The sequence below is a fragment of the Molossus molossus genome, unplaced genomic scaffold, assembly GCF_014108415.1.
Source record: "Molossus molossus isolate mMolMol1 unplaced genomic scaffold, mMolMol1.p scaffold_m16_p_10, whole genome shotgun sequence".
Taxonomy (NCBI): Eukaryota; Metazoa; Chordata; class Mammalia; order Chiroptera; family Molossidae; genus Molossus; species Molossus molossus.
Window position 1 is genome coordinate 105,641,131 of NW_023425345.1, and position 22,203 is coordinate 105,663,333.

The 22,203-nt window shown below is 47.4% G+C and overlaps 1 protein-coding gene across 1 annotated transcript in view; it reads right to left on the minus strand.

Annotated features, from left to right (window-relative positions):
- The window catches only part of ADA2 (adenosine deaminase 2), a 46,825-nt gene that overhangs the window by 18,938 nt on the left and 5,684 nt on the right, over positions 1-22,203 (minus strand). The window contains exon 5 of the mRNA XM_036252254.1: positions 20,832-21,042. Within this exon, the coding sequence (XP_036108147.1) occupies positions 20,832-21,042 (211 nt within the window). The remainder of the gene's footprint in view (positions 1-20,831; positions 21,043-22,203) is intronic.

Here is a 22,203-nt window from a genome sequence, read left to right on the forward strand (position 1 = left end):
AACTCTCACCCGGCCAGTGGGGCTCTGGTTGAGTGTCAACCCAAGAGGTCTCCAGTTTTATTCCCTGTCAGGGCACATGCCCAGGGTGTGGGCCAAATCCTCAGTGGGGAGCATGCAGGAGGCGGCCAATCGATACTCTCTTTCATCGATGTTTCCATGTCTCTCACCCTCTCTCTTCCTCTCTCTCTAAAATCAATGAAGAAAAAAAATAAAAAGCAAAACTCTCTTCATAAAAATTTTAAGATTTTGTCTTTTTTTATCCTCACCCAAGGACATTTTTGCATTTATCTTCAAATAGAGCCAAGGGGAGAGAAGAGGAAGGGAGAGAGAAACATCGATGTGTCTCTCTCACATTGACCGGTTGCCACCCACACGACCCCAATCAAGCCGGGGACAAACTGTAACCGAGGTATCCGCTCTTAGTGGTAACTGAACCCGGGACTCTCTGGCCCACGGCCGATGCTCTAACTACTGAGCAAAACTGCCCAGGGCAAGATTTTGTCTTTTTCACCCTCATTGTCTCATAAGTGTTCAGAATTTCCCAGAAGCTGCACCACGTGTGACGATGTTTCCCTAACAAGTAATTGGTTGTATGCTTGTGTAGCCTTGTGCTTTGAAATCTTCTCAGCTGTGTTTTGTAATTTAGGCTATATTGTACAGAATAAAGACATAATCCACATAAACAAAAGTTCTTTGGGATCCTCAAATTTTTTTAATGTAAAAGTTTGAGAACCAGTCCATTAAGGGAACCCAGAATTGTTACTTGAAGTCATCTTGGCATTGCCACCTGGTCTGCAGAAGGAAAGAACAGAATTCTACCCCATGCCTTTGATACCGTTGTAATTTAACCCAGTTATAAATAACTGGAAAGGAGCAAAGGGAAGGCTAAATATTATAGCCATGTGTGCAGCTTTGCCAGGAAGCTGCTGTTTAGATGCATGTCCAGTAAAGTCTGGATGATGTACGGAAGGCACTTGCCTGTCAGTCACCCCTGGGAACAGGTCACTGGCGTGGCCACTGCAAGCACGGGAAGATATGAGATATTTAATCTCCCAAACAAAGGAGTGTGTGCTCTTGTGCTCTTGGTTCTCTTGCTCATGCTTGACTCCTGGCTTGCGGGGCTCTCAGGCTCCTGCATTTGCCCAGATGACTCATGGCCATGTGGACCCCACATAATGGACTAATAGGCTGCAACTAGCCTGATGCTGTACCAGACTCAGTTCCAACACAGAACGGAAACTCTGGACACTGGCTTTGCTTCTAGCTCTACCGAATCCCCAGCTGCACATCTTCCAGGACTGGATTAAGGGAAATGGGACTTTGTAAACCCAGGGATATAATTCCACAAAAATAAAGGTTTCTGCCAGATCTCATCCTTCTGTGGGAACTCTGGAAATTCTGATTCCAGTGGGACCCCAAGAACCAGTGTCACTAGCAACAGAAAAGGGTAATCCACACAATTCTCCAATACACCTTGACTCTCTGTCATTAATGAGTCACTTGCCAAGACACCCCAACTGGATGCTAAACCCCTGAACTTCCCACCTCCCCTCCTATAGCACCAGAATGGGAGCCCCACGAATAAGCATTAACTTAAGGAGAGTGCTGTCCACTTGGAGTTTTCAAGCGCAAGCCCCTGGCCATATGCTTGAGAGGACAGGTGGATCGATGGAGGGACACTGGAGGGCCGGCCGGTGGGGCAGGGCTAACGGAACAGAATAGAGACAAAAGAGGGGACCTTTTTAAAAAGTCAACGAGTGGCAGTTCTGCCTAAAAGAAGATTCTTGGCATAGTAATCAGGTATGCAGTTATACAAATGATGCAACCAGAGGCCTGACTGGGGCTTGCATTAGGGCAGTGTTTCCCAGTCATAGACTCTGTCATTACCATACTCAACGCTGGAGAAGCCAGAGCTCCAATCTCAATGCCAGTTCCCACAGCACAGAGGGCCCAGAGGTGGGATCTGGCCCTGCCTCCGGTGTCCTGTCTCCTGGGCCTCTGGCCTCTAGCAAAGAGCCTGCAGTCTTGCATGAATTCAACGCAATGCTCAAGAGGGCTCCCACTCAACCAGCGGGAGACCCCTTCAGGGGCACCTGCACCTCCTCCCAGCCTCCGCACTTGTGTGAAGAACACCGCTCTGCGTGAAGCCAGGTGTTGCAGCAAACTTGTCAGCTGTTTGTGGAGTCCTGGTCAGCCTTCTGGTTCAGGCTCCTAGGGGAGATACAATCTGTTCCTAGTCAATCATGCCTCCTAGGGTCATAGCAAGGATCAAATAAGTTAACATTTGTAAAGAACTTAGAAATGATAACTATTGATAATAATATTATTGTCACCAATATATCACCAGATGTGGAATAACAACTCAAAATCTGCAATTGTCCTAGGAAGATAGGCTACTATCTAAGAATTTAACAATCTGTATGCACAGGTAGGTGGTGCCAGTCACTTATCTGAGACTAAGTGATAAAAAGCTGCTTCATCTCGTAACAAAACCTCTTGAATTAAAAACACTGTTGGACCAAAATAAATAAATAAAAACACTGTTGGACTCAATTTAGGTTATCTCAGTTCTTAACTATAGTTCATTGAGGAACTGTAAATTTGTGGAGAAATTAACCGAACTACATACTACTTTCATAGGCCAATATGAATACAGAGTTTTATTGTCTATATCATAGAATTACGAAATTCTGAAGCTAGAAGGGACTGAAGGGGAATTGGGGAGCAGAGTTGCTCAAGGTCACAAGGTCACACAATTCATTTCCATGAGACCAGAAACCAGGACTCAACACAAATAGCTTTCACTATTAGAAAATGATTTATTTAACAAGCTTTAACTGAGCTTCTACTATGTGCCAGGCTTATGCCAAAGAGCTTTATATCATATCTCACTTAATCCTCAAAAGTACACTATTAGGTCATCTCATCTACAAATGAGAATTTTGAGACTTAAAAGGGTTAAGAAACTCAGCCCTACTGCAGAGTGGGACCTGGAGGTCTGAAGAATTTCAGAATCTCACTGCCCGAGTGTGACTGGTCGGGAGAGCACCCCTGCCCTCACCTTTACACCCTGGTGTCGGGGTCTCAAGTCTCCCCCCGGCTGTACATTAGAATCAGGCTGGAACTTATTTGTTTTTAATTCCTCTGGATATTCTAATGCACAGCCAGGGGGAAGACCCACCACTTTCGTTGATTTGACAGACAGGTAAACAGCACCATTATAGAATGGTGAGATCAATGCTACTGTCGGGGTTCATGCAGAGTAACACCAATAACATAAAACAGGGATCACTTCAGTAAAAAGCCAGGTGGAATTTTTAATGAAGAATCTGCTAAGAATCCAGGAAAAATCTAGGGGGTGGGGGGTGAGGGGTGTTGTTTCAACAAGTGACAGCAGCCAGAAATGTTTGCCACAGACCGGTCTCTCCCCAAGACCCTCCTCGAGTGCCAGCAAGGCCCTCTCCTGCCGACAGTCCTGTTGGGTTACGAGAGCTCCACTCTGAAGACTGGCCAGGACCCCGTCTGGGCCTCAGATTCTGGCTGTGGGGGAAGGGACTGGAGCCCAGGAGATAAGACCCACCTAGCAACCGTTGCTAAAGGCAAGTAGCCTTTGTTATTGAGCATTAGTAACACAATGGGAGGCTGAGCGGCCAGGATAGTCCGTCAACATCACCCCGGGCCCTGAATTAGCCCCACGAGCAGGAGGGGGAGGCAGAGCGGCTCAGCAAAAGAATTCCAGGGCCGGTGGTTTTTAGTTGTTAATGTGTTGATGGCTCCCCTACTCTGGCTAATGGGGGCATTAAGGCATAGACTCTATTGCAAGAGGCCTTTGTTCCAGGGCCAGACCAGAACAAATGGTCCAGTCCCATCCCCCTCGGCCTCTACCAGAATCCCAAAGCCCACCAGCCTTCTGGGAAGACTGGCTGGGGGCTGGGATGGGGGTGGGCCAAGTGGGGAGGGGAAGAGCTGGCCAGGGTCCCCAGGGCAAATGCCCTGGAGCCCAAGTCTCCCTCTTGGCTGGGTCAGCCACAGAAAAGGGGGAGGCTGGACAGGAAAGCAGGCTCTGGCCTTTCTCTGTCCCCCAACCCAATTCCCCAGCAGCATCTCCCCAGTACTTCCCCGCCAGGCTCGAGATGAAAGTCAACAGCCTCCAAACCAACCCAGACCCAAACCCTCTCCAGGCGATTTTCTCGTGCCCTTCACCTCCTAGAGTCCCAGGCTCCTCCAGGGCGGAGAGCCCCCCTTCCCCACACCCACACTGAGCAAGCTGCCAGGATTTGGCCAACCCGGGGTGACGGCCCTAGGAGGGCCAGCTCCACCTCTCGGGGTGAAGCAGCAGCCCAGCACATCCTGGCGGCTCCATTTTCCTCGCCAGGACCAGAACCCAGCTGGATGCCCCCTCTGGGGGCTCCCTTGGAGAGGAATGTGGCTGGCACAGTGCTCAGACTTGTCCGGTCACTCCTTACCACCGGTGTGACCTCGGTCAAGTTCTCCGACCTTTTCCAGCCTCAGTCTCCACATCTGTATGGCACAGGTTGCTGTGAGGCTCCAATGAGACTGTGAGGATAAGGTGCTTTGCAAGGTTAAGGTGAAGATAGTTCTTAAGTGTGGTGGGGTGATTCTGTGCCTCGGAGTCACCTGAGGGGGGCGGGCCAGTTAATCTGCCGCTTTCAGGCCCTGCTCTAGAGCTCAGGATTAGCATCCTGGAAGGTCAGGATCCAAATTATTCGTATGCACACCCTCGTTTGAGGACCACCATCAGCAAACAAGATGGTCACCTTTGTTGTTCTTGAAGACACCAGGCGACGTCAAACCTACTGCCCGTCTGAAACACCTCCCAGTCTAGCTGGAAACCAGGGTTCATGTTATGACACAAACAACACAAGGCAACAAATGCGGGGGCTGGGAATAAACATTACAGAGACGAGGAGGGACACAGGGACCCCCGCGGTCCCCACAAGGTGATGAAGGGGGCTGAGCGACGAGCCATTGAGGTGGGACTTCAGCCAGAGCCAGAGAGGAGGATGGGAGAGGGGGTGGAGCCCATGCTTGGAGACACAGGGCTTCCAGACCAAAACCTGGGAATCAATTGTCCCGGGAAGTGCGGTTTCTAACACCCACTAGGCCAGGCCCAGGGTCTGCGCATCGCCTTCAGAAATTCTTCACTTAACAGATGGTGGTCTAGACACTCCCCTGTCTCTAAAAGGATCGTTGTGCACTGGTCTTATTTACTCCACTCACAAAACATACAAAAGCTCCACTGAAGCCCAAAGGTAAGCCCCACTCCCACTTCCCCAAAACTCTCAGAAACACAAGTCCGTTCGCAGAGTTAACCGGCCACACATCCGGTCCTGGTGGAGCTGAGCACTGAGAAAGCTGCCGGCCCTCCAGCCTCAGGACCTCGAGCAGGGGATTAACATATCTAAGGGGAAAGGTGGGTCAGTCCTGGATGCAAAGAAAGGGAGACTTGAGACTCAGGAAGCTTTGTTTCAGAAGAATACAAAGAAGCCCTGACCCACAAACTGGAATTACTGGTTCCTGAGACAGGTGCATCCTTTCTTAGAGGGTCACTGAACCCTTTAAATCAAATGGGGGTAGTAGTAAAATCAATTTAGAAATTACAATCAGAATTAAAAATTTTTTTTAGAATGCAAAAATATCAGGGTCACTACATGGCATTGTTGCCAGAAAGGTTTTATGGATGTATATGGAGACAGGTAAAAACTCTGTCTTCAGTAGTTGATTTAGTCTAGTATTTTTCCCCCTGGGGAAAGGTGATAGCCTTCATCAGACTTTCCACAGGCTAAGCCCACGGTTCTGGGCTCTACTGGATGCGCAGGGCTCAGCGCCAGGGCTTAGTAGGGCTCTGGCTCACCAGCACCCTTCTGGCTTCAGCAAAGCGTCCCCAGTCAGGAAGCACAAGTGTGTTTGGTTTGATTGACAGTTTTATCTGAGAAACAGCACTTAAACTTTCTTATTTATACAACTGTCTTTATGAATCGGTCAATGTGTTTCAGTTCTCGGGAGCCACGCTGCTTCTGGGTGTATAAACAAAATTTCCAAGACTGTGGGATGTGGTAACAAACCATCGATGAGTCCTGCCACAAACTTGAAGGCCAGTCACCAGGGCGCTGGCACACTCAAATATTTGAATAAGTGGCAGACTAGTTTGTGTGGGCGAAAAGGGGCCACGTGCTAACCTGACAAGCTCAGGGAGGCCTGCGTGGCGGCCTTGCACACTCAGACCTAAGTAACCACAGAGGATGGCCTGAAGTTAACACTCTTGAACTAAAGGCAGTGTATGGTGGGGAGTCTTGTCCTAGGCCAGCGTCTTCCCTGAGAAAGGTCAAGCTTTACCTCACTGAGCCTGTCTATGGTCTTTTTGCATCTGCAATAAAATATCTTTAGAATGTCAAAGTCATTTTCTTTTCTGCGGACCCCTCAAAGCACAGGCCCCGCTCTGCAGAGGCCACAAGTCCCCTCATGGTCACTGAGTTCACTGCTGACTGCTAACCAGCCTGCCCCCCCCCCCCAGGTAGAAGATCCATGCGCCTATCGTTTTACTTTCCATCCAGTCCCAGAGGGCTCCCCGCTTCGCTCTCTCCCCCCTCCCTGATCCATCACCAGTGCAGCTCATGGAACCACTTCATCTTCTCTTCTGACTGTAATGTATAAATTAAGGTGCAAAACCGCCATTCTCTGGAGCAAAATCTCAAACCGTTGAGATTTTGGTTCCCATCAGATGTTGACAGTTTGGCTCAAATAAACTCACAGTAATTCTCTATAGGTTTGAATGTTTCTTATGTTGACGTTTACTTGGCCAGGGTGGCAGGATTCCAACGCAGCTCACCCAGGACCTGGTTCCAGGATCCAGCAAAGGGCCCGTTGAGCCCCTGGCTCCCACCTGCGTGGGGTGAACTCGGGCGAGTTGTCTCTTGAATCCAGGACCTTCCCTGGCTTGTGGTAGAGGGTCTGACGTTTTTAGAGCCGTATTTTTAAATCCTCAAGGTAAGGGTTGACAGAACTCCGATTAAGGCAAGACAGGAAGAAACACGCGTGGTTTTTAACTTTGGCTTTTCAACTGGAATTGCTTTCTGCAAATCTGAGCAAAAGTACTTCACTGAATAAATGAGAGCTGAACTCACTCAACTCCAAAGATAAGGGGCAAGCCCTCCCTCCAGCCCGAATCTCGGGTGTTCTAGGCGGCTCAGAATCTTTTGTGGGGGTGTCAGAGGTCCTTCCTCAAGACGAGCAGGAGCCCCGTAGGGATTTCCAGCTCAGCTGTAGTTCACTGACTGGCTCACTTAGGGGAGCACCCATAAGGTTTGGTCAGCCCTCACCCCAAGCCCTTCTGGTTGTTTTAGAAGTTGGGAGAGAAAATGAGGCACATAAGAGGGTTGAATGAGACTCGAGCAGTGAGAGCCTAATGGAGCTCAACCCATTCGCAACACACTTCCACCCACCACGGCACACTTCCACCCACGACAGCACACTTCCACCCACCACGGCACACTTCCACCCACGACAGCACACTTCCACCCACCACGGCACACTTCCACCCACGACAGCACACTTCCACCCACGACGGCACACTTCCACCCACCACGGCACACTTCCACCCACGACGGCACACTTCCACCCACCACGGCACACTTCCACCCACCACGGCACACTTCCACCCACGACGGCACACTTCCACCCACCACGGCACACTTCCACCCACGACGGCACACTTCCACCCACGACGGCACACTTCCACCCACGACGGCACACTTCCACCCACGACGGCACACTTCCACCCACCACGGCACATTTCCACCCACCACGGCACACTTCCACCCACCACGGCACACTTCCACCCACCACGGCACACTTCCAACCACAGACGGCACACTTCCACCCACCACGGCACACTTCCACCCACGACGGCACACTTCCACCCACCACGGCACACTTCCACCCACGACGGCACACTTCCACCCACCACGGCACACTCCCACCCCCCCCGGCACACTGCCACCCACCACGGCACACTTCCACCCACCACGGCACATTTCCACCCACCACGGCACACTTCCACCCACCACGGCACACTTCCACCCACGACGGCACACTTCCACCCACCACGGCACACTTCCACCCACCACGGCACACTTCCACCCACCACGGCACACTTCCACCCACCACGGCACACTTCCACCCACCACGGCACCCTTCCACCCACCACGGCACACTTCCACCCACCACGGCACACTTCCACCCACCACACCCACGACGGCACACTTCCACCCACCACAGCACACTTCCACCCACGACGGCACACTTCCACCCACGACGGCACACTTCCACCCACCACAGCACACTTCCACCCACGACGGCACACTTCCACCCACCACAGCACACTTCCACCCATGACGGCACACTTCCACCCACGACAGCACACTTCCACCCACCACGGCACACTTCCACCCACCACGGCACACTTCCACCCACGACGGCACACTTCCACCCACGACGGCACACTTCCACCCACGACGGCACACTTCCACCCACGACGGCACACTTCCACCCACGACGGCACACTTCCACCCACCACGGCACACTTCCACCCACGACGGCACACTTCCACCCACGACGGCACACTTCCACCCACGACGGCACACTTCCACCCACCACGGCACACTTCCACCCACCACGGCACACTTCCACCCACGACGGCACACTCCCACCCACGACGGCACACTCCCCACGGCACACTTCCACCCACGACGGCACACTTCCACCCACCACGGCACACTTCCCACCCACCGACGGCACACTTCCACCCACGACGGCACACTTCCACCCACCACGACACACTTCCACCCACCACGGCACACTTCCACCCACGACGGCACACTTCCACCCACCACGGCACACTTCCACCCACTACACAGCATCCCTGGGAAATGTGCTCCGACTCTGCAGATATAACAGAAAAAAAAACTAAAATTGACATGGGAAATTGTGCCTCCAAGGCTGGGAACCCACGGACTCCAGCCCTCGTTAATACTCCTGAGAGGGCCCTGGCTGGTTTTGCTCAGCGGTTAGAGCATCAGCCTACGGACCAGAGTCACGGGTTCGATTCAGGTCAAGGGCATGTCTCAGTTGTGGTTCGTCCCAGTTCTGTTTGGGGTCATGTGGGAAGCAACCAGTTGATGTGTCTCTCTCACAATGATGTTTCCCTCTCTCTCTCCCCCTTCCTCCCACTCTATAAATAGAAAAATATCCTCAGGTGAGGATTAAAAAAAAATACTCCTGATAGGAAGCCTGTACTTGCAAGTGATTTACAGAAATGGAAAGACTTAGCTAGAAATTATATCAACTTTAAATGACCAAAATGCAGTTGTCCAGGTGCCTAAATGAATTTTTTTGCATGCAAAAATTAGAAAAACACCGGCTCTAAAATGAAATGAATGACTAAATGAGAAGCTTATTTTGATTTGGAAATGAGAAGCTTCTAGAAGAAGCACAGAAAAATTCCTAAAAAACTTAATAAGACAATTTAGAGACTTCCTGAGTCTCTAAACTAACAATTGCCCACACCCATTCCTCCCCTCTGTCCTCCACTGAGTCCATCATCGCTCCCTGAGCTTCCTGGTGCAGACGGGCCCTCCCTCCCCCTCCCCTTCCAGCTCCACTCCGCTCCTCCTGACTTAAGGGAACCGAGACTAGGAAGTGGAACAACTCTGGAGGAAAGCTCATCTCAGCCAGAGAGGAACCAGCAATAGTCCCCAATTTCATTCGGGACCCTGAAGGGCTCACAAAAAAATTTAACTGTTAGGACATGTAATCCTGGCTCCTCTAGCCCATTCCAATTAATATACTTACTGAATTCTGGGAGCAAAAGCAACAGAATGACTAAAGTTCACAAGAAAACTCTGTAGGGCAGTCTGTCCACATTAAGGATTATAGGAACCTGAAATGGGATTTAGAAAACAAACAGACAAAAACCAGAAGCAAGCATCGGGCCGCTCCAGGACTGTGAGAGGGTATTTCCCCTTCTCCTTGTTCATACGTTAGAAGAAACTGAAACGATCATAAAAGAGGAAGTTACTAAGGCCTCGTAGAGGCTGGGGCCACTGCATCTGCTCTAAACCACACTCAGCCAAGTGTCCCTCTCTGGGAGCCAAGCTTCTGTGCAAATGGCAGGGGTGTCCAACCAACCAATGGCTGTTTCTAAATCAGAGCCTGTCCCAGTTCAACTAGGGAATGTTACGGGGCAACACATATTTTCACTGGTCAAATCAGCCCCCGTTCACCTGATAGGGAAAGATTTTCTTGAAACCCATGATGCCCACATATCCTTTTCTCAGAAGGGTGAAATGTATTTAGAATTAAATGAACCAGATACTGAACCAACTGGGAAAATAATGATTTTAAAGGAACTTCTACCAGAGAAATATACTCTTGAAACTGAACATTCCAATGCAACTTTGGGCCCTTTCTAGTGTAGATATTGTTGGCAAGATCAAGTTAGCCACTCCTGTTAAGACAACTACTGATAATACTTTGCCTCTACCTAATATTTGCCAATATCCGTTAAGACCTGATGCACTAGCTGGAATTAAGCTCATTATACAAGATTGCTTAAAAAGAGGACTTCCATGGCCCTGGTCAGTTTGGCTCAGCGGTTAGAATGTCAGCCCCCCATCCGAAGGGTCGCAGGTTTGATTCCTGGTCAAGGGCATGTACTTGAGTTGCAGGGTCAATCCCTGGCCCTGGTTGGGGTCGTGCAGAAGGCACCCAATGGATGTGTCTCCCTCACATCGATGTTGCTCTCTCTGCCTCCTTCCATTCTATCTAAAAAATCAACAAAAAAATATCCTCGAGTGAAGATTAACTTCCATGTAATTCTCCTATCCTTTCCATAAAGAAACCAAATGGGAGAAAAAAGATGGAGATTTATACAGAATCTCAGAGCTATAAATAAACTAGTTATTCCCTGACATCTGTGGTTCCAAATCCACACACCTTATTATCAGCCATTCCTGTGACTGCCAGTGTTTTTCAGTAAGATTTCTATAGTGTCTTTTTCAGTATTCCAGTAGAAAAAGACAGTCAATGCCTCTTTGTCCTCACCTGGGAAGATTACTAGTTTATCTGGACAGTTAATGCCCCAGGGATATAGGAGGAGTCCCACCTATTAGATACTAAAAGCTGATTTAAATAATGTTAAGCTTCCTAGATATTCTACTCTACCCCTACAAGGGGGTGATTCAGTTTTATGCTCTAGAAAATGACTAGACTCCCAAAACAACACACTACACCTAGTACAACAGCCGAGCTATAAAGGGACGTGGATGTCAGAAAACAAGCTCTGATTCTGTTCACCCAGGTAAAATACTTTGGTTCTAATATCAAAGATGGGCTACTAATTAACCCTGAGAGACTCAGAGGAATCTTATCTTTTCTTCTTCAAAATAAATAAATAAAACTTTAGCCATCTAAAGTAAATTAATTTAACTTATTTCAGCTATTTCTTTCTAAATGAGTAAATTTTTAAAAAATATTTTTATTGATTTGAGAGAGAGAGAGAGAGAGAAACATCGATGAGAGAGAAACACATCAATTGGTTGCCTCCCACACAACCTAGACCAGAGCTGGGGATTGAATCTGCAACCTAGGTACATTCCCTGGACTGGAATCGAACCCTCTACCCTTTGGTCCGCAGGCCGATGTTCAAAATACTGAGCCAAACCAGCCAGGGCTAAATTAGTAAATTTGATAAAAGTTATTAAATGTCTAGATATTTTGAAGTAACATAAAACACTGGAACACTGACTGCTAGACAGGCCTCGGGTCCGCCTGCCTGGGCTCTTGTTGCAGAGGCCGTGGGGCACCTGTGGGCTGTGAACACTCGGCTAGTGCTTGGTCAGGTCTGGTTCTTAAGGGCGTGTTTGCCAACAGAGGAAATTGTGTTTCCAAAGGTTATGAAATGTGTTCATAAAAGCCCAACGGGCGTGGCTCAGGGGTTGAGCATCGACCCATGCACCAACAGGTTCGGTTCGATTTCCTGTCAGGACACATGCCCAGGTTGTGGGCCTATCTCCAGTGGGGGGCATGCAGGAGGCAGCCAATCCATGTTCTCTCTCATGGATGTTTTTGTCTCTCCCTCTCCCTTCCTCTCTCTCTAAAATCTTTTTTTTTTTAAGTCAATCTAGGGAATATAGGTTCCTTACTTTTTGGTTATCATTGGAAACTGAGGTTTCTAAAAGTTAGGAATTCTAATTAAGTTGGAAAGAAATGATATGGTTTTGGTAATGAAGGCATGAGGTATGGCCCTGGCCGGTTTGGCTCAGCGGCTGGGTTCGGTCCGCTAAGGGCACGTACCTTGGTTGCAGTTTGTCCCCGGCCCTGGTTGGTCGTGCGGCTGGCAGCCACTTGATGTGTCCCTTTCACGTCGATGTTTCTCTCTCTCTCTCTCCCTCCCACTCTATCTGAACAAAAAATGGGAAAATTTCCTCAGGTGAGGATAAAAAAAAAATTGTAAAAGAGAAGGCATGAGGTATGGAGATTCATATTTGAGGGAAAAGGAGTTGTTCTAAGGATAGTTATTTCTGAATGGGTAAGAAAATTTGTGAAAATTGTAGAAAGGCTTGTAAAAGGCTGTGAAGACTATGAAAGTTTGGGAAAGTTTTTTAAGTTTATAAAGGAAACTAAAAACCCCAGCCCAGCTCTCTCCTGTTGCTTAATTCCTCAGATTGGAGCCAGGACTTCCTCTGTTCCCACCGCTCACTGACAGCCCCTGAGGGTTTACTGAGTTTCAGCAGGTCTTCCTACTTGGTATTTAGGGACTTCCCTCCCCCGTTTTTTATTTCTCACCTGAGGATTTTTCTACTCAGATAGAGTGGGAGGGAGGGAGAGAGAGACAGAGAGAAACATCGATGTGACAGAGCCACTTCAACCAGTTGCTTCCCGCACGACCCAACCAGAGCCAGGGACAAACCGCAACCAAGGTATGTGCCCTTGACCGGAACCGAACCTGTGACTCATTGGTCTGAGGGCCGATGCTCTAACCACTGAGAATAACTGGCCAGGGCTTCCCTCCCCTTTTCTATCTTCTTAAAAGTCATCAAAAGCAAATGAGAAAAATCTAGTGTCTTCTCTACAAAAAGCAGTAATTCAGATGTGTATGGTCCTCATGTGTTTGTGCATATGTGGTGTGTTTTCTCTCTCCAGACGGCATTACAAAGGGCTGATATCTTATTGGCCTAAAGAGATTAAATACCTATATAAGTTAAGCAGGATCCTGTGATCTGGACAAAATATATTTTTAAAAAACATTTTTTTCTTTATTGATTTTAGAGAGAGAGGAAGGGAGAGGGAGAGAGAAGCATCATTGAGAGAGAATATCAACTGGTCACCTCCTGCATGCCCCCCACCCCCGCCAGGGACCAGGCCCACTACCTGGGCATGTGCCCTGACCTGGAATCAAACCAGCTACTCTTGGTGCATGGGTTGATGCTCAACTCACACTGGCCAGGCCAAAATATTTAATATTAAAACCGGTTTAAGTTTGATTATGTCTTTTAGAGTTATTACCATAAAATATGTGTTTGTTTTACCTAGAATTACAGAGTTTATGATATAATCTTTTGTTTAAGTATATCTGACAACCTTCCCAAAGTTTAAATTTTAAGAGACTTTTTACCAAGAGATGACTTTGAGTTATTCCAATGGGTCCTGGAATACCTCAAGGACTTATTCTCTCTCCTTATTAAAAAAAATATTTCAAACTAATTATACCTATTTAATATGCTATGCCAAATAAAAAATAACAATTTTTATTTGTATACATATATTTTTATTAAAATGGTTGTTCTAAAGATTTCAGTCTGCCCTGGGGAGGAACTTGCACAGATTCAAAGCCAAGTTCAAACTGGGAGCTCCCAGGGGTAGCAGGTGTCCTGTGGTGACCCGGACAAGCCAGAGTGATGGTTCCCTGTGGGGCGTCCGGCAGCGGGACTCAGATGTTTGTGGTCCACACACTAGAAGTTTATGAGTTAATTCCAATGTCCAATGCACATTTCTGATAAGCCATGTGCAGTGTTTTAAAATCTTGTGTATTATTTGTTCTTTATATTGAAATTGTGTATTGAATGTAAAAATATGTGTATATATGAACTTTATTATATTCTCTATTTTAATAATTATGTACCAAGAAATTGTTATCTTGGAATGTTATATCTTATAGAAAAGCAAAGATTTTTGTGGTGTTTTTTTTGCAAAATAGGAACACTTCATGAGTGTGCGTGTCATCCTCGCGTGGGGCCAGGCTACTCTCCCCCTATCGCTCCATCGTTAGCGTGTGCGCTGCCGAAGCCAGCACGGAGAGCAAAGCTTTTATCAATTGCATTATAATCAAACCCAGAGCCATGTCACTTTGAATCTGTCCTGTGCAGACAGCTCGCTCGGATGCATTTGCAGACGTGTTACATCTCCAGGAGATCCGTGGAGAGGACTCGGACTTGCCCTAGACTACAGTCTCTGAGCAGGTCACATCTTTGAACCAGATGAAGATTTATAGAACTCTAAGGAAAAACTGAATTCATAAAAATATAGGCGAATAATCAGGATAAATAAATAAAAAGGTTATGGGAATAAATGAACTGAGGATAACTATTATTCTTATGACTCTGTTTTAAATATTGCTGATTTTTAAACCTTTTTGTTTTCTAAATATAAGAAAAACTAAAAGGAGATATTCTGCATTATTATCAGTGGCTCATTAACCAGGTAATAGGGACTGATAACTTAGTAACATTCATCCGGCCAGTGTGGCTCACTGGTTGGGCATCAACCCACGCACCAAGAGGTCGCCAGTTTTATTCCTGGTTGGAACACATGCCCAGGATGTGGGCCCAATCCTCAGTGGGGGGTATGCAGGAGGCAGCCAGTTGATGTTCTCTCTCATTGATGTTTCTATCTCTTTCTCCCTCTCACTTCCTCTCTCTCTAAAATCAATAAAGGAAAAAAAATTAAAAAAAAAAAATTAGTAACATTCATTTCACAGTGAGCTCCCTTTGAAGACTTCAAAGACCACAACTTACAACCAGGAAATTTTTGTCCACTGGGAAAGACATCATTAATTAAAAACTCTCTCCAACAGTTTTGGAAGGGACCTTAACTGAGAAGGCGCCTAACCTCGGGTGGACATCTGCCCCTGCCTCTGACACTGGCCTCCATCTACCGCAGAGACCAAGGGCTTTTCCAGGATGAGAAGCCTCCACCCACAGAGGCAGACAGCTATCCCAACAGACCAACAAGGCCTGTGTGCTCACTAATCAGTGCTGCTCAAAACTTGTTCTTATATCACCTAATTGTTATTGATTGAATGTACATAAAATGATTTTTTTTTTTATCCTCACCCGAGGACATTTTTCCATTTTTTGTTCAGATAGAGTGGGAGGGAGAGAGAGGACGAGAGAGAGAGAGACACATCGAGTGGCTGCCACCCACACGACCCAACCAGGGCTGGGGACAAACTGCAACCGAGGTACGTGCCCTTAGCAGGAACTGAACTCGGGTCTCTCTGGACCGCAGGCCGATGCTCTAACGGCTGAGCCAAACCAGCCAGGGCCATAAAATGATTTTTATATTGTTATTATCCTCCTTAAGGTTTCCTAGTGAAAACAATATGTCTTCCCAGACTTCCTTTCTTATTAAATATGAAAAATTTAACTGGGGTACTTGCTAATCTTTCCCACCTACTAGACAATCATATTCTGACTATCAGTTATAATAATGAAATAGTAAAGAGTTTAATTCATCTGGCCAAACATATCATAAGATACAAATGACAGTAGATGAAGGAGGAAAAAATACAATTAGTTTATAAAAAATTATTATAACACATGTAAAGGGAAGCTTATTCCCCTCAGACCGTTTCTTGTCTAGTGTTGGACATTTTCTGTTCCTAATTATTATTACTGGTTCAATACTGTTGCTTTTGTTCCTGGTATGTAAATGTTATACTAGGTGCAGAAAAAGCAAAACTTAAGAAAAACAGCAAAAAAGACTCAGATCATAGTAGCTCAAAAATTGGAAATGACCCAGAATATTTTTAACAAGGACATATAGGATCTAACTGCCTCCCATTCACCTGCCTTATTATTTTGACTAATAATAATTTGACCTTGAATGCCATCCAAGGTTATGGTCTTGCCCCATCCCCAGCTGTCCACCCTGTTCAGCAAGACAAATGCTGACATTGAGCCTTCCTAGCACCGTGGGACCTTGTTATCCAACCAAAAGGTCAGTCTTCAGTGTATCCTTTGAATTGATTTATGACCAAAAGGGGGACATGTGGACAAAAAGGGCCACTTGCTAACCTGACAAGCTCAGGGGAGGCCTGCGTGGTGGCCTTGCAAACTCAGAGACCTAAAATAACCACCAAGGATGGTCTGAAGTTAAAACTTTTTAACTAAAAACACTTTATGGTGGGTAGCCATGTCGTAGACCAGCATCTTCCCTGACAAAGGTCAATCTTTGCCTTAACCAAGCCTGTCTATGGTCTTTTTGCATGTACAATAACATATCTTTAGAATGTCAAAGTAATTTTCCTTTTTCTGGACCCCTCAAAACACAGGCACCACTCTGTGGAGACCACAAATTCCCCTCATTGTTACTGAGGTCATTGCTGTCCCCACCTAGGTAGAAGATGCATGCGTCCATCATTTTACTTTTCATCCAATCCCAGAGGTTTCCCTGCTTTGCATTCTCCCGCCTCCCTGATCTATCACCAATGGATCTCATGGAACCCACTTTCATCCTCTCTTTTGATTTTAATGTAGAAAATAAATTGCAAAACTGCCATTCTCTGGAGCATTATCTCAATCCGTTGAGATTTTGGTTCCCAGAAATTGTCAACAGTTTGGCTCAAATAAACTCACAAGAATTCTCTGTAGGTTTAAATGTTTCTTACGTTGACATTTGGATATAATAGAGGAGAGCTCTACCCAAAGATCACTTTTCCCAAGTGAACATACCAAACAGAAAATTTAGAAATCCTGCCCATCTCTACAAAACCCCAATTCTCCCCCCTCGAAATGTTCTCAGTAGAGTTGTCTTCAATAGACTGACCAAAATAATCATGTAGCAGCTTCCTCACTGAGGGCTGCTCTCCTAAAACATGCCTCCTTCCAGTGTGGACATCTGAGCTTCTACCAGCTCAAGTTTATAAATCTGAGGTCCATCCATCTCATAGTACTAGAAATCCCCATCATCCTTTGCTTTGGCCCAAATGCAAGACCCTAAAGTCAGGTTGTTTTAAAATATGTATTTTTGGATAGCATTCCCTTCTTTGGGATTCTTTCTAATCCTTTCCATTTTACTCTCTCCAAACTACCTTCCTTAAAATCAAACCTACAAAGTCATCTTTAACCATTTCTTAGAGTGTTCTGAGGACCCCATTTTCTCAGCTTACGTTAGGAGAGGCCCCTCTCCTGCACCCCAACTTCTGTTGTTGTCTTTGACGCAGGTTAGTAAGAAGCTAGAAAAATTCCTTGGCAAGTAGAATGGGGAAACTGAGACAGATAGCTAAACAAAGCTGAGCGATTTACAGCCAGATAATAAATCACAAGTTCTTATCTTCTTTAACCAAGGACACTTAGGAGCAAATTCACTGTGGTGCTGGGGCAGACCTGCCTCATCCAGTCTGGTCCCTTTCAGATGACATTCCTTGAAGGTGAAATTGACCAAAGAATGATGCTGACCCCTCTATATGCTCATTTTGGTTCATTAACATATAAAGGACACACCTGGAAAGATGATATGTATTCTATTGAGATCCTCCCCTAAAATTCCTGCCTTTGGAAAACAAATAAAAACCCTTAAGACAAAGGACCCAACAAACACTCTCCCTGGAGCATGCCCACACCTTACCCACTTCTTTCCTTAGACATGTATCTTTGCTTCCTTTCTCTTAAGCTCTAAGGGTTTCTTCCCACGAAGCTTGCAACCAGGGGAACGGCAGGCAGCAGCAGCTTGTCCTGGGCTTATCCCCTGAATCTGTCTCCAAGGGCCCCCCTTGAGCCTCTGTAACTTATTTCCTGAGTCCACACAGCCAGCTGACCCACTGCATCTCCCTCTGTGACTTTCTTTGTAAGGGGCCAAGGCAGCCGCACCCAGGCTCCACTTGGCCTCACGTTTCCAAAGGCCGAGGGAGCTCCGTCAAGGCTCACTCCTGTTGCTATGGTCTTGCTTCTTCTATCTTAAGTCCTTCCTTTGTTTCACTGTCCCAGCTCTAATAACCATGCTCTCAAAATCACCTGGATGCATGTTATGAAATCTTTCCTGGACGAAGTCAAGAACCCACACATTCCAGACCATGTCCAGGCAGATCCACCTTGAACCCTGTTCCTTTCCGGTGACATTCTGAGCCATTTCATCTAGGTCTTCCTGGGCATGCTGCCTCCCAGGGACACATACTCCCCTTCGAACTCACACTTCAGAGGTCTCACTTTGGAGTTTATCACCCAAGTAGCTCCACTTTGATACATTAAACTCAAATTTACTAGTTTCTTCCACGCCTCGTGTCTTTCCAGGTTGCTAACTCCCTGAGCAGCCACCCTGCAGGTTCCTCTGCCTTTACCTTCACCTGTCTCCCTCCGTCTGCTCTTCTCATCGACCCACTCCTCGTGTGCTCCAGCTGACTCCCCCCACTCCCTTGTCATTGTCTTCAGGTCCTCAACCCAGTTCTTTCACTTTTTTTTTGTCCTGCTAACCTGGGCTCCATCATACCCTTTTCTAGTCCAGTGGGAAAGTACTACAGAAGGGACTCACGCACTAGCATGGATACTAGAGATCTGGTATCCATCCCTCAGAGCTTGAGGGAATAAATTTATCTTCCTAGGACCAGCAACCTGTCCGTCCCCGAGGTGGTTCTCCCAGACACCCGCCGTCCCCAGCACTGCCTCGGTCTCAGTGGATGTCCTCGCCTTGCTTGTGAAAGAAGTGCAGAGGCGAGCAGGGCCTCCCCTAGCTCCCCGCTCGTGTCCCTTCAATGTCCATACGTGCCCCTCACCTGCCTCTTCTCAAGTCATGGAGAACATTGTCTGGCTCTAGGACAGTCTCGCTCCCTGCGTGCTGGAGTAACCTCTTCATTTGTCCCCAGGAATATCATGTCACCTCGTACTCCCTTTCTCCCCTGCACTTCAATCTCTCCAGGTTCTGTCTTTATGTGTGCAAAGTAAGCGCCATGCTAAAAAGGATCCTCCCGAGCCCTGCGTTCCCTCCCCAGCTACCTCCCTCTTTCTTTTTCTCAAATCACAGGCAAGGCCTTTAGTCAACCAAACCTGGCTCCAATGTATCATGCATTTCATTTTCCTACTCCTAGAAACTGGGCTTCGCTTCTCGGCATGCCATTGAAACTGCTCAAAAGTTTCAAATCCAATGGGTTCTTTCCAACCCGCATTTTTCTTGGCATCACCCTGCCATGTGAACCCTTTCTCCTCGGCCACTGGGAGAGCTCCATCCTAGCCCCTCCGGTCTCTGTGATGCTCCTTCTCAGCCACGTGGTCATGTGTTCACCCTATTCGCTGCTTTCAGGGCTCCCCTCTTGACCCACTCACTCTCTTCTCACCCACATCTTCTTTGGGAACCTCACCCTCTCTCACAGTTTTAATGATCACTTTTCTGCAGAAAAATGTCAAACATGTTTTCAGGCTAGAACTCCTCTAGGCTCCACACTCATGAATTCATCCACTGCCTGGACATCTTCGTGTGGATGTCTACAGGCATCTCCAACTGCACATGCTCAAAACCAAAGTGACCATTACTTCCTCCCTATCCTGCTCCTCCTCTTGCATTTCCTGTCTCCATAAACGTCACCACCAGTCAATTCAAGCCGAATGCCTGCACATCATAGTAGAATCCTCACCCCATGTAGTCAGTCACTGGACCTATAGGGTCTTCCTCCTGCAAAAGGCTCGAATCCATCTCTTCCCCTTGCTCCTGTCTTCATTCTGGCCCTTATCTTGCAGCTACAATTTCCCTGGTCTCTTTGCTGCTCCCAAGTTTCCTCCAGTCCTCTCCCTTCTTCACCAGGGAGACCCTCGCACTGAAATCCGTTCTCCCCTGTGCTTCCAGACTGATTTTCCTAAACTGCAAAAATGTGTTTCTATTCTTTTGCTTAAAACCATCCAGTGACTCCCTTTCATATAGAATACAACTTTTAATATGGTGCCCAACGTATTCATAATTAGCCCTGTCCACCTCCCCAGGCTTATTTTCAACGAGTATCCCTAGAACCTTAGGATCTAGTCACGATAAACTCCTTGTAGTCCCAAGTGGGCTCCAAATAAGTGTCCATAGCACCCGTACCTTTGTTTATGCTGATCCCACTGAGGAAAATGCCGCCGCCCACCTTCGACTGGGTGAACTCACTAGAGTTCCAGGACTCACGAGAGGCGTTGTCCTTCCTCCCTCATGCAGGTTTGGTGTTTTTCTCCCACCCATCAGTTTACACTAACCATTTCCTTCTCTGTATTCTCTCTATACCCTGCAAATGATTCTTTAACATCTACGAGAATATCTGTCACATGTATTTTGACTCACAAGTCTCCTTCTGAGGACATGGGCTGTGTAAGGGTCATGTTAGCAGTTTTGCTGGGGCCGGTTCCATCCACTTCAGGTTTCCTTGCTCATGCTGGCCCAGAGAGGCACCTGTGCCCTTGGGACGAAGTCATCATTTAGTCCTGTACTTGTACTAGAGCAGGGAGCCTGTGACGACCTGCAGGGTAAGATCTGAAAGTCACGCCGGAGCGGAAGAGAGGAGAAGAGAGACTCACCGGGAACAGCATGGCTCTGAGCTCCAGGTAGAACACATTGTCCTGGTAGAACTCCTCCAGGCCCTGGAAGATGTAGTCTCTGAACACTGGTGCATAGTGAACAAGACCAGAGATCGTAAAGAAGATGGCTTCAAACTTAGACCAGACGATGTCTTGGTTTGCGTAAGTCACCTCGGGGTCCTTGGTCATCAGAGTGAAATTCCTCAGCAGGCTGTCCGGGGCACAAAGGAGGGGAGCTGCGGAGGCATGCTCAGGCCATTGCCTCCCGGCATCTGCGGGAGTCCTACCCGCCTTGCTTCTCCCGCCCAGTAACACCGGATGCATCATAGCGAGCAGTGGCGAGAGGTCACGGGAAGCATCCAGGTTTGATGGCGGCCTCCACCCTGAGACCTGCTTTGCACCCCCCAGGAGACAGCTCAGGCGGGACATTCCCCCGAACCAGGCTCTCCTCTTTCCCTCTGCATACTTAGTCCGTCTGACCCCGCTGTACTTACATCTTAGACCAAGCTCTCTTTGCAGGGTGTTATGCACTGAATTGCATCCCACTAAATTCACATATTGAAACCCTACACCCACTGTGACTGTATTTGGAGATAGGACTTTGAGGAGGTAATTAAAATTAAATGAAAGCATAAGGGTGTGACCAATATCAAATAAGATTGTTGTAAGACACACCGGCAGTGCGTGTGCACGTAGGAAAGGCCCCATGAGGACACAGTGAAAAGGTGTCGTCCGAAAGCCGAGGGGAGAGGCCTCAGGAGAAACCAACATGTGCACCCCTTGATCTTGGACTTCTACCTTCCAGAACAGTGAGAAAACAAAGGTCTACTGTTGAAGCCCCCCAGTCTGCTCTAGTCTGTTACGGCAGTCCTGTACTAATACAGGGGGCTCCTGGAAATAACCCTGGATGGGCCCTACATGGCCAGGTTTATATCCTGATTAGTGTGAACGAGAAAGGAGCCACCCACATACTAAACCTGACAAGCTCATGGCAGGCCTTAGAGACTCGGGGCCCTAAGTAACCACATAGGATGGTCTGAACTTAAAACTTTCTAACTAAAACTGAGTCATGGCTGGCATCTTCCCTGACAAAGGTCAACCTTTACTTTAACTGAGCCTGTCTATTGTCTTTTTGCATCTACAATAACCTACATTTGGAATGTCAGGGTAACTTCCTTTTTTCCAGACCCCTCTCTGCACCAGAGGAGAAATGCAAAACCCCTCATTGTTATTTTGATTGTTATTATTATTATTATCATTGCTAACTGCTAACACTACCCTATACCACAAATGTAAAGGTGTGTCAGTCAGTTTGCTTTTTATCCGTCCCAGAGACTTCCTCACTTTGCTTTGTCCCGCCTCCCTGAACTAT